The sequence below is a fragment of the Neofelis nebulosa genome, chromosome 12, assembly GCF_028018385.1.
Source record: "Neofelis nebulosa isolate mNeoNeb1 chromosome 12, mNeoNeb1.pri, whole genome shotgun sequence".
NCBI classification, from domain to species: Eukaryota; Metazoa; Chordata; class Mammalia; order Carnivora; family Felidae; genus Neofelis; species Neofelis nebulosa.
In genome coordinates this window covers 69,421,871-69,440,313 of record NC_080793.1, presented here as the reverse complement: position 1 = coordinate 69,440,313, position 18,443 = coordinate 69,421,871, and the positions used below count along the sequence as shown (strand labels likewise).

The 18,443-nt window shown below is 46.5% G+C and overlaps 1 protein-coding gene across 3 annotated transcripts in view; it reads left to right on the top strand.

Moving 5' to 3' along the window:
* NTRK2 (neurotrophic receptor tyrosine kinase 2) overlaps positions 1–18,443 on the top strand; it is a 338,116-nt gene that overhangs the window by 259,048 nt on the left and 60,625 nt on the right. For all 3 annotated transcript variants that reach the window (XM_058695571.1, XM_058695570.1, XM_058695572.1), the window contains 2 exons: positions 5,549–5,721; positions 12,003–12,237. In XM_058695571.1, coding sequence (XP_058551554.1) covers positions 5,549–5,721; positions 12,003–12,237 — 408 coding nt within the window. The remainder of the gene's footprint in view (positions 1–5,548; positions 5,722–12,002; positions 12,238–18,443) is intronic.

The window sequence follows — 18,443 nt, the reverse complement described above, 5'->3', positions numbered from 1 at the left end:
TAAATATTATAGGAGAAGAATATGAGATTAGTGTTGAAAACAAGGACACAAGCTTGTGTTTCCTAAGCCACCTGTACTTTGAAATGCAATGATCGTTTGTCACATCCTACCACATCCAATCACACCAATGATTTCAAATAAGCTTTCTCGCCTCTCCTCCGAGCTTCCAGTTAGTTAGCGTTAATATTTCATGGAAGCATTTGTGATGAGTGCTAATTTTCCTTTTGTTTTTTTTTTCCCCTTACCTCCATTTTGCCTTCGCTAGTTTCTCAGTTCTGTGCTGAAGTTTATTGCATGCTGCTCAGTTCTTCCCACTCTGAATCAGTGTGTGCTCAAGGCAGTAACTCTCTGTAGCTCTGGAGGAGACCTGTCCCTTGAGAATGTCTTCAGAAAGGATGGTAGCTTTTGAAGTGTCAGGAAATTCACCAGGAATAAGAAGGAATGAAGCTACAAAGCAGACACCAGGAGTAAGAAAATAGCAATGCTTACTGATGGGGCAAATATGCCTGTCAAAATGAAACTTAAGTGGAGGGAATTGTCAGTGAGGGAAGCTGCCACCTCATGTCCATTGCCAAGGACTCGGGGAACCAGCCAAGCCTCCTTTAATTGAGTAAAATGACAATCAGCCGTGGTACTAAAACAGAGATGATTTTTATAAATAGGGTTGATAGCAGGATTTTTCCAGCTTCTGATTGCTGTCTGGCTATGGTTCCACCCTGAGAAAAATTCTGCCCTCTGAGTGCCAAATTCAGAAGATGATTTTGCCCAACTTGTTACTGCCATATTTTCTGAATCTCTTAAAATAGGATTGAATCATAATTTAGAAAAGGGACCCAACATGCAAAAATGGATGGGCACATAGGATGCAGCTAGGTTTGTAGGATGCACTCACCCCATGAATAGTGAAATCTTTCTCAAATCCAAAAATTTTACTGAAGCACAGCTTCTGACATTACACTAAGAGCACAGTCTCTTCCCATAGTGTATTACCTTGGGGAAATGGAGATGTGAGATGCTCATTAGCTCTTTTAGTCTGGTGCCCACCCCCCAACAAAAATTCTGTTTTCTCTCCCATCCCACCCTCTACCCCACTGCCTAACTCTCTCCCTGTCTCTCCCTCCCTGTCTCTCTCTCTCTCTCTCTTAAACACACACACACACACAATCTAGCATTCTGGAATCAACAGTACATAGCTAAAACTTATGAAGAGAGATTACATGAAGAATCTTTTCATGCCTTGTGATAATGCCCTAAAGGGGTCAGTAGTCTTCTCTAGTTCACTGTTAACGATGGGCTGAAGCCCTAGAAATAATCTCAATCACACAGGGCAGCCTCTGAGTAATGAGACTTTATCTCTGAGAAGACATCGCAGGCTTCAAAGGGCTTTTGGAGGGAAATGGTGGCAGCCCGGGGTACCGCTGTTCTCATATTGGGCCATCTCTGTACCTTATCCATGCATCTTTGGGCCTCCCTGCATCCTCATGTGAGCAAATCAGATGCAGGCCTAGTTGTGGTTTTGATTTCAAATATCACTGTCTACCGGGGACCCTCGGAGGCTTCTTAGCTTACACTACCTCACTCAGTCCTCCCAGTGACTGTGAGAAATAGATGACATTGTTCCCCTCACTCCACAAAGGATAAAACCAGAGCTCAGAGAGATCCAGAGCAGTCAGAATTTGAACCCAGATTTTTTTTTTTTAATTCTAAGCTAGAATGCCTTCTTTTTGAGTCCCACTATTGTGAGGCTCTGTCATTTGTGGGGGTTTTCTGTTGTTGTTGTTTCTTTATTTTGAGAGAGAGCGAGAGTGAGTGGGAGCAAGCAGGGGAGGGGCAGAGAGCGATAGAGAGAATCCCAAGCAGGCTCTGCACTGCCAGTGCAGAGCCAGACGTGAGGCCTGACCCCACAAACCATGAGATTGTGACCTGAGCCAAAATCAAGAGTTGGACGCCCAACAGGCTGAACCACCCAGGTGCCCTGTGAGGATCTGTCTTTCGACCGGAGGAACACAACCGCTTGGGGCCAGCCCTCCAGGAGAGAAGGCATTGGGAAGTCTCCTCCTCATCCTTACATTCTCGTCCCTGCTTTCGCTACATGTACTCGGGCCCACTCACCACCTTTCCACATGAACGTCCACTTTTCAGCCCTTTCCAGTGCTCTCTCATCTCTAGCTTGCACAGATCTCGTGGGTCCAGGGTTCTTTTATTTGCCCAACGTTGGATTCTGTTGTCAGCAGAAGCAGTGGAGACAGACACGTACCCAAAACCATAATGCAAGTCCAAGTGCAGGAGACGTTCCGATGTGTGTATTTTGCTCCCAGGCAATGGCAACGTCCACGTCCTCTGTGTCCATCTTCTTGCCCTAACTGATTTATTTTTCTACCTAGAAGTTAGGCAGACCAAAATACTGGTTGGATTAAAAAACACCTAAAAAGCAGGCCCACAGATAAAACGAACCTAAACAGGTCGTGAAGATAAGCACTTCATGCCTCCCATGAGGAGGCTTAGTTTGGATGGGGACAAGCAAGAGGAGCTTAGTTTGGATGGGGACAAGCCCAGTTTCTGGAGCTTCGAGGAAGCAGAGCCCCAAAACGCAGGCTTTCAGCCTCTGTTCATTTTGTTATTAAATGAAGAAATGTGCGGTTTCCATGGCAACAGCCCTACCAAAATTTTATGGATTCTCTGACTACTTGCTGGCCCAAATCAGCTCACTTTTCAAAGCAGGTGCTCTTAAGGGATGCTTTTTGGAAAACCACATTCTAATGTGAGAATGGGGGAACCCCACCACCAGACACTTTTTTCAGTCGGTACCTCCAGGCTTTGACATAAGAGGTAATTGCCTGTAGCCTAATGAAAACTGTAGGTATAATTTCTGTCTCCTTGGGTCAGGTCAGCAATGGGAAGAAAGCTTCAAATCCTGCTAAAGGCAGTTCGTGAAAACACTAGATTCTATACAGATCGTAGCAGAAAAGACTTTGTGATCTTACTGTTGCCTCTGTCATCTTAATGTTCTCTTGTCGCTGATATGAAGCAGACCCTGCATATTCATCGGTGCCCTCCTGTGCTTTCCCTGCTTGGGAGAGCAGCCCTGGGCATGGTAAATTACATATTGCGAAGTCATCGTGTGGCAGACTCGATGACGAGCCTCCTGACCCCCTTTGGGAATGAAGGATTTGCTCCCTCACTTGTTAGGAAACCTCAGTCAGTCCTCAGCTACCAGCAGCCTGTGGGGGCTCAGAAAGGCCACTCAAGATCACACTCCCTTCCCAGTGGCCTCCATCTGATGGCTGACTGATACAAAGCTACAAAGGCCCAGCCCCTTTGGCTGAAACTCAGGACAGCTCTGAAGGGTCATCCCATAGGCCTTGTGGGGGAGTGTTGAGACACAGCTCCACTCCCCCGGTGCCCAATCCCTCCCAGCAGGTGCTAATCCCAAGAGCATGCCCCAATGAATGTCTTGGCTGCTAACTTCTATCCCAGAGTCTTTCCCTCAGGAACGTGACTTGTGGCACATTCCAAGGTCTAGAAGTTGCCCAGGTCAGGAGTATCTCCCACCCAGGAGAGCAGAGTCAAGGCAGCAATGAGCTGTAACACACGACATGACCACCAGAAGCCTGGCAGTGCTCGTTGACCCTGACGCAGTGTGTGGTACACATCTGGCAGGCGACATGCTTTCATTCTGTTCCCGAGTGACTATGGATGTTCACATTTGCCCTCTAACACCAATAAAGACAGATGGAAGTCTCTGGAAAAAGGATTCACATACCCACATGCCACCTCTACCAGGAGGAGTCCTCTGGCCATCCCTTCTCCCTGTCCCTTAACTGTGGCTGCTGTCACAAATTACTACAAACGGAGTGGCTAAAGCAACCCAAATAATTTCTCTCGTTGTTTTGATGGTCAGACATCCAAAATCAGTTTTGTTAAAGCTAAAGGGAAGATGTCGGCAGTGCTGGCTTCTTCTGGAGGCTCCAGGGTAGAAAACATTTCCTGGCTTTTTCCAGGTTTTAGAGGCCACCTTCATTCCTTAGCTTGTGGCCCCTTCTTCTACCCTCAAAGCCAACAGTGTAGCACCTTCTGTACTGCCTGACCTCTGCTCCTACCTTACACCTTCTCTCTCCTGACCCTCCCACCCTTCTCACCCAGGAACCCTTGTTTGGAATGACATTGAGCCTACTTGGATAATCCCTCCACATCAAGATCCTTCACTTAGAGGCCTCTGTGTGGCTCAGTCGGTTAAGCGTTTCCACCTTGTGTGACCTCGTGGTCATGAGATTGAGCCCCAGGTCGGGCTCTGCGTTGGCAGCACGGAGCCTGCTTGCGATTCTACTCTCTCTGCTCCTCTCTCTGCACCTCTTCCACTCTCAAAATAAATAAATAAACATGGAGAAAAAAAAAAGATCCTAACGTAATCGCATTTACAAAGTTCCTTTTGCCATGTAAAGTAACATATTCATAGATTCTGGGGGTTGGGACATGGACGCCTTTGTACGGGTATCATTCAACCTCGGACACCAGTGCCCATGCCCCAGTCAGGACTCCAGGCAGAGGAATGAACACACGCAGAGACAGGAAGGCACAGCCTGATGTCATTTGGGCAGCTGTGGATCTTTCTTAAGGTGGGAGCATAGGTTTCAAGAGAAGCATGTCAAGTGATCAAACTGGACAGAGATGCAGGGGAGCTCACATTGGATACACGTCTTAAACTTGAGTTATAGTTAATCATAAATGTGGCTCATCTCCCTGTTTGCCCATAAGCACCTGAGGCCAGGATATGGGTCAGTGTCTTCCCGATGTCACCACAGCTCTGGCTCAGAGACCGGCACAGGACAGGAGTTCGGTGCAGATGTGTGTCATCAGCCCATGGCAGCTTTGCCCTGCTATGACACCGTGGGGGCAGAGTGGTCTGAGAAGAGAACTATCCTGGGCACCTTTATCTTGGCCACGTGACCGGCCTGCTTGGACCTCCCCAGATCGGGGCTTTTCCTGGGCCGGCAGCGTGGGTGAGCACGAGTGAAGCCTTTCTGAAGGGTTACATAATATGCTGGCCCAGTGATCACAGTCAAGGCTGGAAGATGGGTGCACGAGGATTCAGTATGCTCTCCTATCTACTGGATATTTCCATAATATCAAGTTTTTCTTAAAGTTACGTGAGCGGAAGTGAGCGGCACATAGCATCCTTGAAAACATAACAGGTACCAAAAGGGAAGAGAAGTTTGTAGTGATAACTGGGTAATGATAGAGAAAAAAATGGGTTAAGACTATAAAAAGCTCATGTCTGTTACTTAATGAGAAAACATCTGTATGAGCGCTTCGTAAACCGTAAAGCATTCCATACCCATAAGGGACTTTTCCTCAGTTATTAATACAAACGGTATTTCTTCAAAAATTAGGCAATTTTCCAATCTTTTGTATAGTAAATGAGATGGATTTCCTTCCCATCTACGAACCTCAGGGCTCACTGAAGTACTTCCTTCTCAACACAACCTTTCCCTTTGATGTCAGTTTAAGGTGTGTTGATGTTTTTCCTCTGTCTGCCCCTCATCCTCAGACACTGAAGGACGCCAGTGACAACGCCCGCAAGGACTTCCACCGTGAGGCAGAGCTGCTGACCAACCTCCAGCACGAGCACATTGTCAAGTTCTACGGTGTCTGTGTGGAGGGAGACCCGCTCATCATGGTCTTTGAGTACATGAAGCACGGGGATCTCAACAAGTTCCTCAGGTGCGGTGCGGGGGATGGGATGGGAGGGGGCTTGAGGACGGTGCAGGCCTTCATGATTAAGACAGATGGAGGGTGAGGACCAGCAATTGCTGGGAAGGTCCAAGGGTCACTTGGAACTTTCTCTAGAATGGCCTCTCCTGGTGACACCACCACCATGTACCACAGAGAAAGAAACTGAGGCCACGGCAATGTTCTTGTCTTAACGAACTAACTCTACAGCATGCGATGTAAGCGATTCCACTCAGTTGCACCTGTGTTCATTGAGCATTTGTTAATGAAGTGGCATGTGACATGGCATTTGAAGTGGACCGTAGAGTATGTGTAGAAGTTTGCCAGGAGGATTAGAGAGGAGTGTCCTTCAGGGCTCAGGAATCAGTGAGTTAAGGGACTAAGGTGTCACGGTGAGAGGTTTGGTCATCCAGGAGTGGAGAGCCCAGAGTAGGCACAGGATGTGTAAAAGGAGTGAGGAGGAGTCAAAGGTGGAGGGATGAGCAGTTGGATTTTAACCTGACAACAAAATGGAGACTCAGGAGGTCAGGAGGAGGTCAGGGATGTGGTGAAAAGAACAGAATCCATAGAGCAAAAGCTCTGGAAGGAAGGAGGTCAAAAAACATTGGATGGGACCATTGGAAACACAGGCTATAGTTCTTGCTGAGACCCTGAAGCCCTGCAAAGATGGACAGCCTTCACTTGAGGTGTTTTGTGGCAAACAGGGTCATTAGAAGAAGGCAAGGCAAGGAAGGGAGAAATGTTGATTATATAAGGGAGTGACTGGGTTATAAAATAGGGTCTGTGTCACTTTGATTTCTAGCATGAACCTAATTAGATTTTAGTTTACCAGTGGCTTCCTAGAAAGTCCCCCACCTTATGACATGGAGGGGTCTCAAGACAGAATAAGTGAGAGACAATGCTGAGTGCCCATAATCCAGGGGTCAAGGTGAAGATACTCTGAAATAGTGAGGAGTTGAATCTCAGCTCTGGCGTTTATTAGCCAAGGGACCTTGGGCAAGTGTCTCAGCTGTTCAGGTAGTGATACGGAGCTAGCAGGGCAGATATGAGAACTAAGTTGGGATAAGTACAGAAAACTCTTAGCATAGAAGCAAATAGGAAGTTTTCAACAAGCAGAAGCTTGAATTCCACTGGTGATGATATCTACTGGTAAACCAACTTCCTCCGCAAAGGGAATCACTGGGAGCGCTACACTGGGTAAGACAGAGAAGTCCGTGGTCACCCAGCTAGGGTTCCCGGTCAGTGTTCTCCTCCTGCACCTCCCAAGGGACAGGAGAAATGAGCTGATCCACACACTCCTTGCTGAAGGAAACCAAGGAATGTTTTTATTTGCATTGAGCAGGGGAACGAATGGAACCCACCCGTTTAAGATCATGAGTGGAAAGAGTGAGATTCCCAGTAGCGTGGGCTGGGGAGACTGGATTCTCCTTCCCAGTCTGCATCAGCAGCTGTGTCGCTTGGATGGATCCTCAGCCCACGTGGACCTGAGTTAGATTCTCTCTGTGTCACCTCTGGCTCTAACATGCAGTCATCTTTCCAATGTAGCTGCCCCTCAACTTTGAAAGATTAGCAAGTGTGCTGCCTGTGATATCTCAGTAGGTAGTAGAATTTAGGACAAATGAGAAAGATGTCGGCCTGAGTAAAAGGGGTATAATAATGCCCACATAGAGGACTAGTGTCAAGACTATTGTGGTGCCAGATAATTGGTAGATGCTGTCCCCGCTGTCCTCCCTCTCTGCCACGCTGAGGGATCCACAATGCTGGAGATATTATACCTCTTGTGTTAGGGTGACCTACACCTCTCTATCCTTCTCCAGTTTCTGGGGGTTCTGGAAAGGGCTTTCCCCAGAAAAGGGCACCAGGTAGTCACTTCGTGCAGCCCCTGGAAGATTCAGAAACTGTGCTGTTTAAATAATAAGTCCACCACGGTGAGAACAGTGGAGGGGGCAGTGTACCTCTGTGCTTAGAAAATGCCATCATGTGGTTTGCACCTTCTGGATCACTTTTGCCGTCTCTAGCCTCATGAATACATGTGCAATTTAGTCCTCTTGCTGGGATGGGTCCCCGTGCTCTGCCTTGCTTACAATTGTGGGGTGGGGGGGGAGGAAAGCCAGTGAAATTAGGGATGTGTAGCCGACACTTGGTGTTCAGAGACCATCATCCTGATGCACTACTCTGTGCCTGCAAGGTTTTTCTTGTAGGTGATAAGAGATAATGACGGTAGCTTTTGTCTTTCAGCTCTGATGTGAAAGGAGGAAAATTAGCTGCTCCTAGAAGTATTTTTCCCTTGTTCCCATGATCTCAGCTACTTGTCTATTTAAAGATGGTGCTTTCCAAAAACTGTAGCATAATACAACCAAACGTATTCACCCCTATGCAATGAAATGCTTCTATGAGCTCACACTGCGTGTGCACATACGTGTATGCATGCGTATGTAACCAAGTGTGTGTGTGTGTGTGTGCGCGCGCACACGCGTGTGTTGATCCTTTCGCTTTTGGCTCAACCAACCTCTCCTTAGCTCTCCTTCCTGCTTCCAGAAGAAGCAGGCACCTGATTTTTAGGAATCTCTTCTGCTTGATCTCAGAATCTGATGAACTCTGGTTTCAAGAGGTATTCAATGCCAAGAATCAGGTTCTTAGGCACAATAATGTGCTCTGAACTATAGTCTGTCCTCTCTGGAAGGGAGTCTAGCCCCTAAACCACCATGAACATGTCCCCAAGCATCATTGGCACTGGCCTATAAAGACAGATGTCTACAATTTCCTCTCACTCTTTTTATTCACCCCGAAGCCATACATTGAGTACCAACATGGCCAAGTCCTCTGCTAGGTTGGCCAGGAAATGAGGAGTAAAACATAGTTCTTGCTGGCAAGGAGATGACAGTTTTGCCTATTGGAATCTCTCCAGAATTCCTTTCCAACAAGAGGAAGAGAGATAAGGCTTTTCCAAGCAATAACAGCTAATATTATTGAGCCTTCTAAGCAATTTAAGTGGTTTAACTTGCATAAACTTAATAAACTATGATTACCATTATTCCCATTTTATGGTCCAAAAACTGGGTCACGATGCTGGTGAGTGACACAGCTGAGATTCAAACCCACAGACCCTGGCTGCAAAACCCATAGAGCACTGCAATACTTCCTCTTGGGGTAGCTGTTGATAAAACTCAGAAGGAAGGTAGTGTGCCGTGGCATTCTGGAGCCAGACAGTGTGGCTAAGTGCCCGCTGTAACCCACACTTGGAGAGAATAAGCGGAGGAACGGTGAACAGCTTCCCCCGTTAGAAGCCCACTGAGCCTTCCCGCTCCTCAAGCGGGGTGCTACTGGTGTTTTTCCCCTCTTAAGGCATGTTCTCCTGGAAGAGGTAAACATGGTTTGATTTCTAAGAGCTGCAGGGTCACCTGAGGAGTGAAGCAGAGAGCTGCTGTGTTAAGTTCATTTATACTCCTCTTGAGAACTTGGTTAGAAGACTCACCTGCCCTCTTACAGCAAGACTTTCTGCTCCAAGAAAGCATGCAGAGGTGTCTCCCATTACAAGGAGTCCTTCTAAATACTCACAGGCAAGCATGTGAGTATTTAGCGTGCCAGAGCCTGCCCCAACCTTCACGTGGTATCAGAGAGTGCAGAAGGCACTGGGGAGTCACAGCTTTCTGGGGCCTTCAGAGGGTAAGGCTGGAGCATGGGGCTTTGTGCACAGGTGGCCTATGGCACTGGCCTCTGTCTTCTCTGGAGACTTTGCAACTGATAGATTCTTAGAAGGGTCTAGATTCCTGGCAAATCGGCAACGTTATTTCACTCTTTGATTTAGATCCATGAAGGAGATTCCATCCTGGCCTAGATTCTCGGGATATTTCAGGATTTCTCATAGTTTGTGTGTTCTTCTAGGTCTCTCTGCTGGTATTGAAGTCACAGTCAGGGCTTTGTGTCCTGTAATAAGAGACAACATTCCCACTTTCCCCTCTTTCCCTGGCCCCCTTGGGTGCTGGGAAGTACAACATTGGAGCAATCTTTAGTGCTGGCTTTGCACGAAAGCCCAAGCAAGCTCTCAGTTATTGCTCGTTTTGGTGAGCTTAGGAGGGTGTGGTGGGTACCCCCTCTTTACAGAATGAGGAGACCGTCCAGAGCGGTTCTGCAGGTCACCTGAGGTCACAGCTAGTGTGCTAGGATGGGATTCAAATTCCGTTTGGATACCCTGAGCCTTGCCCAGAGGTTTTGAGCTGAACAGAGCCCCAGGGCATTTCCCCACACTGCTCCTCAGTGCTACAATGGGGAGGCACTAGGGGCTGGGTCTGAGTGGAGGTGACAGGCACCAGAACCTCCTTGCACAAAAACAGGAAGCCCCTCCCTGGGAATGGTTCAATGCAGATATTTAGAGACACGAGGGACCTACAGGATCACCCAGCCTAATATCTGTATGTTTGACTGATGGGAAATTACAGACCGGACAAGTTCAAAGCTTCCCTAGATCCTGGTGCTGGAAAACTCCTCTCCTCCTTGTCCAGTGCTTGTTCTTTTTTTTTTTTTTTTTAATGTTTATTTTTGAGAGGCAGAGAGAGAGAGACAGAGACAGAGACAGAGAGTGAGCAGGGGAGGAACAGAGAGACAGGGAGACACAGAATCCGAAGCAAGTTCCAGGCTCTGAGCTGTCAGCACAGGGCCTGATGCAGGGCTCGAACTCACCAACCGTGAGATCGTGACCTGAGCCGAAGTCAGATGCTTAACCGACTGAGCCACCCAGGTGCCCCTCCAGTGCTTGTTCTAAGGGAATACGAGAGTAAGAGATTTGGAAATCCAGAAAAGGGGAATCACTGTGGGCTGGAGCCAGGAAGGAGGCACTTCCACCCGCAGTTTGAGACCATCTGACTGAGGTAGGTCTGGGTGGTACGAAGAGACAGAAGGAGCAGAGAGTTCTGGGATCATTCAGCCTCTTTTATTTGCAAATTCTCATATGGTTCTGGAACACTGCAGGTGGGGTCGTCCACTTTAAAATCCATTTAAAATCTTCTATATTTATTTTGAGTGCTTCCAACTGTCTTGAAGGAAATCTTCTCCCTTATTTGCCTCTGGGAGGGAGAACCCCTTTGACCCCTCCACAGAAGCTTCTAGAAGAAAGGGACCCTTTACTCTTTGCTCTACAGAGCCATCAGGGGCAGCAACACTGGTCTTGGCAAGATTCCAGAGTGGGGACTGCCGGGGCTGAGGGCACATCCTCACTGTGGGACCCCCCCCCAAAAAAAAAGCACATGCCAGTGTTTAGATACCTTAAGTCATCACACAACTGGGAAAAGGCCAAGTGCATAAGACAGAAGAAAAAGAAGATATGGGCGCCTGGGTGGCTCAGTCCATTAAGCATCCGATTCTTAATTTCCGTTCAGGTCATGACCTCACAGTTTGTGGGATTGAGCCCATCAGGCTCTGCGCTGACAGTGTGGAGCCTTCTTGGGATTCTCTCTGTCTCCCTCTCTCTCTGCCCCTTCCCTGCTTGTACTCTCTTTCTCTCTCTCTCTCTCTCTCTCTCTAAGTAAATAATCTTTAAAAAAAACTAAGAAAAAGAAGATATAAAATACCATACTCCCTCTACACCCTCCTCCCCTCCATAGTGGAAAGGATAAAACTCAGCCCAGTAAAAGGATCAATGTATTGTGGTTCAAAAAGCTCTCCATGTGGTGGCCAGTGCACATGCCGAGCTGGAGGTGGGGGGAGGGGTGGGCAGGAGGAGATGGGATTTGTCACAGGGAATGATGTCTGAGGGTGCCCTGACATTCTGCTCAGTTGGGCTTGAAAGAGAGAGGGCAGCTTGAAAGAGCTCTGGCCCTGGTGGGGTCACTCTAGAGGCATTGGCCCGGGTCGGGGGCACTTGGCCGAAGCATATAGCTGAGAGGGGAGGGCTGGGGTTCCCACTAAGGCACGATGACCCATCGCTTCAAGAGAGCCAAACTCTCCCCTTATGTTCTTTCTCCATTGCTTCTCAGGGTCAGGGGCTCTGGCCAGTGCCTGGCCCTAGCCCAGCTCTGGAGCCCCTAAAATGTACACCTCTGTGTGTGTGTTGAGGAGGGTACCATTCAGGTCCACATGGCCCTGGGAATTCTAGATGCCCTGGGAAATGAAGCCTGGGTGCTCTCAAGGCTTTAGGGGTGCACCTGTGGGTGAAGCATCCTTCCCCCCTCTTTAGCTAAGTCACGCAAGCCCTTGAGCCCCAGCAGCTGATGGGAACAAAGGGCCCCCAGAGGAAAAAGCTGGGGCTCCAGCAACGCCTTCCATGTCCTCCACAGGGCCCACGGGCCTGACGCTGTGCTGATGGCCGAAGGCAACCCGCCGACAGAGCTGACGCAGTCCCAGATGCTGCACATCGCCCAGCAGATAGCGGCGGGCATGGTCTACCTGGCGTCCCAACACTTTGTGCACCGAGATCTGGCCACCCGGAACTGCCTGGTCGGTGAGAACCTCCTGGTGAAAATCGGGGACTTCGGGATGTCCCGGGACGTGTACAGCACTGACTACTACAGGGTGAGTGGCTATGCCCACCGGGAGCCCCCAGGGCCCTCTTTCCCTGGGATGCCCTTGTATTCATTTGCTGGGGCTGCTGTAACACAATGCCAGAGACAAGGGGCTTAAACAACAGACGTTTATTTTCTCTAAAGCCTAAAAGTCCAAGATCAAGGTGAAGACAGGGTTGCTTTGACCCTTGGCTTACAGACAGTGCCTTTCTCGGCGTCCTCGTATGGTCTTTTTGCTGCGTGCTCATCCCTGGTGTCTCTCTCTGTGTCTAAAGTTCCTCATCTTATAAGGACACCATCAGATTAGATGAAGACCCCGCCCACAGCCTCATTTTCACTTAATCACCTCTTCGAAGACCCTGTCTCAAATACAGCTATATGCTGAGGCCCTGGGGGTTCAAATTTGGAGGGAACACAACTCAGCCAATAAAACCCATCCTGTGGCTTCCATGGCTCTCCAGAGTGGTGTGTGATATCTCCAAGAGAAAAGCCCTCACCATGAATGGTTCCTCCAGGGGAGCCCCAGGGCTTGGGAGAATTCCTGGTTGGCATGAGGTTAAAGGGTTTTGAGGTTTGGGTTTGATTCCGTGAAATTACTCCTGGAGTCTCTGTTTGAGGTGTGGCTGAAGATGAACTTGTTCACATAAATAATAGCATGGTACACCTTGGAAGTTACCACCCAGAGCCATCTTGGTGGAAAGTGGGGTAGCTGGTGGCCTTCTCGGTGAGATGGAAGAGGTTCTGTTCTGCCTCCTACTGAATAGTGCCACCCCTGGCTGGGGTTCCAGCACTTGAAGCACTGGGGGCTAGAGTTATAGACAACAACTCAAATCCCCTGATCACCTGGAATTGGTCCCCTTGGCAAGGTGGATTTGGATCTTGGTAGGAGAGGAAAAGGACATTTCTGGAAACCTTGAAGTCATGATAATGAAAGTGAAGGTTTGAAGTGGTGTTCTACCACGTCAAACCCTCAATTTGCTTCCCTTGTGGTTTTACCTGATTTTCAAGGGCAAAGAAAGAGAATAGGAAGGAAGAGGAATAAATGTGGTGTGTGTACAGAGCCTAAGAAGGTAAAACACAGAACTCAGCTAGCTTTCATAATAAGGTAGGACTGGTAGAGAGAATCCCTCTCCTTACCTTTGTTCATCCCTTCATGATTTACTTTTGAGGAGCCTTGTCTGTTTGTTTCCTGTGCCCCTCTTTGCAGCCTTACTCACTTCTCATGCCTCTGCATTTTAGCTAAGCCAACATCACTACAAGTAGTCTAAGAAAATGAATCCATTGCTCTCCTGCATATTCCTCTGTAGATTGTTTTGTGGGGTTTCCTCCTTTGGTCACCTTGGGAAGCATTGCCCACAGCCTGTGGGGCAAAGGAAGAGTGGGAACCAAATTGAAAAGGAGTCTCTTGGGTGTGTTTGTAGGAAACATGAGCATGGTCTTAACTTCAGATGTTTAAAATGGAGCTTCAAAGCACCTGTTCTGAGTCTAGGGATGACTAGTCTGTTCTAGATATCTAAACTTTGGCAGGAGATATTACCTGCCAATGGATGCATCTCCACTGCTAGCTCTGCTCCTTTGGTGACAGGAGGGGTAGGGGACATCCCTTGGTCTCAAGAGATGAAGAACCACATGAGTGCTTCCCTAAAGAAAAGCTTTAATGATCTGATTGAGCATCGAAGGGAAAAGCATGTGGCCCAAGCAACAGCATTCTCTTTAGCAGTAAGTCAATAAAGGTCTTAGAATGCTTGGCACAAAATAAGTACTCAATAAATGTTTTTCAACTTTATCCTGATCCAAATGGATAAAATCATGCTTCATTCCCAAAGCCAGGACGGGGCCAGGTGGAGTCCGTTGTCCCCTTCTACAACCTCTAGAAAAAAGAAATCAGAGGAAGAATATAGAAACGTTCAGTAGTAAGAATATAAAGCCCCTAATTTAAAAAATTGGCAAACTTTTTAAGAGAGGCATCTCCAAAGGAGATACACAAATGGCCGATAAGCACATGAAAAGATGCTCAACATCATTAGTCATTGGGGAAATGTAAATCAGAGCCCCAGTAGATACCATTTCACACTCACCAAGATGGCTGTAATAAAGGCAGACAATAACAAGTGTTAACAGGAATGTGGAGAAATCAGAGACCTCATACTGCTGGTAGGGATGCAAAGTGGTGCAGCTGCCTGGGCAAATGGTTTGGCAGCTTCTCAAAACGTTCGACACAGACTCATGGTGTAACTCAGCAATTCCACCCCTAGGTATGTCCCTAAGAGAGCTGAAATCATACGTTCACACAAAAACATGTACATAAATGTTCATAACAGCATTGTCCATAATAGGTAAAAAGTGGGAACAACCTAAGTGCCCATCAACTGATAAATGGCTAAGCGAGATATGGTGATCCATACAATGGGATATTATTGACCAAGAAGAAGGAATGAAGTACTGATTCATGCTATAACACAGATGAACCTTAATGCAACCATTATGGTAAATTAGGAAGCCAGACTCAAAAGGTCACATATGTGACTCCATTATATGAAATGTCCAAAAGAGGCCCATCCAAAGAGACAGAAAGTAGATTGGTGGTTGCCAATGGCTGGGAGAATAGAGAATGAGGAGTGACTTCTTCTGGATGTGGAGTTTCTTTTTGCAGTGACGAAAATGTTCTAGAAGTGCATAGTGGTGGTGGTTATCTAGTATATTTATAAACATACTGAATTGTGTACTTTAGAAAGGTAAAGATTATGGTACATAAATTATATCTCATCTCTTTAAAAAAAACCACCCGAAAAGGAAAATACTAGTAAAATAGTGACCATTATTATGAACGTAAGAAGTTAGTCTGGATTATGTATACATTATAAAAGTATTGTTGTTTGTCATCTATCTTATTTTGTTAACATTTGTTTAAAAGAAAATTCACCGCTTAGGAGACATTTTCCCGAAGTACTTTTTTCTGAATTCATTAGAGGAGATTACGATTCCCAGTCTCGTTATTTGTTGAATGTTCTTGGAACTATCCTAGTCATTAGCAAATGTGCTTCAGATGTCACATTTCTTTAACCCCACCCCCCACCCCGTTCCCATCATGATCAGTACTCAGTGGTGGCTGCAGGATCTGTATGTCCATTTGCCTGTTCATCCTTCAGATGAGGAAGAAGAACCAGCCTTACATTGGCCTTTGCTATGGGTGGGGGTGGGCAGAAGGGGGTAAGAAAGTGGATGATGGATGTAAGACCTGACAATTTTGATAGTAAGAAAACAAATTCTTGTTTACCTTTTGGTTCCATGAAAGTATTTATCATCCTAGAACTCATTTGTAGAATGTTTTTGCTTATTAAAATATCAAAAGCAAATCAGTGGGTTCCATTCTGTTGAGTCTGCCAAATGGACAAGAAGAAGCTGTTGCTGTTTCTGCAGGTGAACTCCAGCGCCATCTTGCAATGGCTGTTTCCCAGAGCACTCTTGCTTTCCACCAGTCGGATCCTCTCTAGGCCCTGCCATTTATCCTCTTCCCAACATGGTGTGTTTTCATCCTCCTTGTCATTGTAGCTGGGGAATGTGCTTTCTTTAGAGTTTGGGTTTCTCCTGGGCCAGCACTTGAAGTGTGTTTCCCTTCATTATTTACTTCCTATCCTCTCCAAGAGCCTGCATCAGACCCCAAGGGGAGGAACTGCCGTAGCTGGTGGGGGCCGTCATCACCAATGTTAAGAATCTCTTCCGCCACAACAGCAGGGAAGGATTTTTGTGTCTGCCACAGCTATCTTCTCTGGAAGAATGGTGATTAGTCCTGGAGTCAACTAGGTTGAGGAGCAACATGTCCCTTATCTTTAAGCAAGAGCCAATCCCCCTGGCAACCTGAGCCTTCTGCTCGTGGTGGCTTATGAGCAACCTGGTGGGGTGGCCACAGCTCCATGCAATCCGTGGCAGGAGAGGCATGTGGCAGCTGTTCCTCCATCATGGGGGAGCTGGCTGCCCCAGGAAACGGCTGCCTCAAGGCTTCCACCCTGTTGCAGCTGAGCTAATTATATCCTCCCGAGGAAGGGAGAAATCGGAACAGTACATTTGCATTGAAACCAGCCTGATATGGCGAGTTCAAAATTACTCTAGCATTTATGTCCTCTGAATTGTTTTCATTAACAGCTCTGCAGTACCAGTCTTTTATTTGGTTTTTATTCCTTCCCTTCACTGGCAAAACCTAGCATTTAGGAAACATCTGAACCAGATTTCTGCCACATTCTGCCTTTTGGAAACCGAGGAGCTCACTCTTCTTGGTCATTGCTGAGCCACAGTGGATCCACTGAAATTTTCCTGAAGTGCACCTTGGTGATTTTCACTCTTTGGGTCCAATGTGTGCTTAAAATGAATGTGATCTGTTGGTGAGGAGAGAGCCCTGAAGATCTGAAATCCTAACTTTGAAATCCTGTTCCCCTTTGGGGTTTAGTTTTATGTTGAGGAGGTAAGAGAGACCATCCTTTAATTCACCTTCCACTTAAGGAGAAAAAAGAAGGAAGCAGAATAGGCAAGTTAATTTATGGTGGACGTTTAAAAAGGCAAGTGAGTATATATGGGCTAAGCAAGGCCATGGTCAGAATCCTAAAGTATTAAAGTGATACCAGCAACAACGTCTAAGAAATCATCTTTAGGTGCTCAATACCAATTTATTAACTGCAGAAAGAAAAGAAGATGGATTGTACCAAAATCAGAAGATGTAACAAGTAGCTAGAAGAACTGATTTGAACATCACTATCAACTGGAAAATAAAGTCCTGAATCACAGAGGCTAGGGGAAGGTTTACATAACTTAAGAACCAGAGAAACACATAAGAAATAATCAAGCGTGAACTTTCATACCTTGGTATTGAGAAGAATGTGTTTAGTTTTTAAGGAATTTTGTTGTGCAATATGAGTGTTTCTAGAAAGATCAATTGATAGATTGATTGATAGATTGATTGATCAATCTTGATTCATTCCACAAATGTGCTTAGTGGTTTATTGTGTAAAATACCAACGTCATTCCCTTTATGGAGAACAGCACTGAATCTCCCTGGTGAATGCGGGCTAATTCTTTTTATCTTTTTAATGTTTATTTATTTCAAGAGAGAGAGAGAACATGTGAGCAGGGGAGGGGCAGAAAGGAGAGGAGAGAGAGAATTCCAAGCAGGGTGGGTGCTGTCAGGGCAGAGCTCCATGCAGGGCTCGATCTTAGGAACCATGAGATCATGACCTGAGATGAAATCAAGAGTCAGACGCTTAATCAGCTGAGACACCTGAGCGCCCCATCTGCTAATTCTTTTATTTTATTTTATTTTATTTATTTATTTTTTATTTTTGAGAGAGACAAAGACAGAGTGCAAGCTGGGGAGTGGCAGAAGGAGAGAGAGGGAGACGCAGAATCCGAAACAGGCTCCAAACTCCAAACTGTCAGCACAGAGCCCAACGCGGGGCTTGAACTCACCAACCGTGAGCTCATGACCTGAGCCAAAGTCAGACGCTTAACCGACTGGGCTACCCAGGCACTCCCCCACCTGCTAATTCTTAAGACACAATTCCTGTTTCCCTTCCTCCCTGATTTCCTCCAAGCAGAATAATCACTCACAAATCCATAGTACCTCCACACTTCATATAAATAAGCATTACAGCATAGTGATGTGACAAGTTTATACATTATGCTACATACACCCAAAACATGTGTCAACTATACTCAAGTTTTTAAAAAATGTATCTCATTAATAAATGCATTCTCACCAATATATAAATAAATATCACAGCATAAGCACATTGCATCATGGAAATTTGTGCATATATGTGTCTTCTCACTAACATGGGAGCAGGAAGAGGACAAGTCTTACACATCTTTGTAACCATAGAGACCGCCACTGGGTAGGGCACATACTAGGTGGCCAATGCATGATTGTAGAACACGACATGAATCAGGAAATGCCTTTATGAGTGTGACTTTTTAGCCCTGTAGAATAAAGAAGATACTCAGATTTGCAGATGGGCCTGGCCCTGAGGCTGGGAGCCCTGGCTTCAGGAAGTAAAAGTAGGGAGAGAGGCATGTCCTTATCTTTTCAGTAGAGATCCCAGAGCTAAAACTTATTTGCACTTACACTATAGTAAAAGAAAGAAAGAAAGAAAGAAAGAAAGAAAGAAAGAAAGAAAGAGAGAGAGAGAGAGAAAGGAAGGAAGGAAGGAAAGAGAAAAGAAAAGGAAA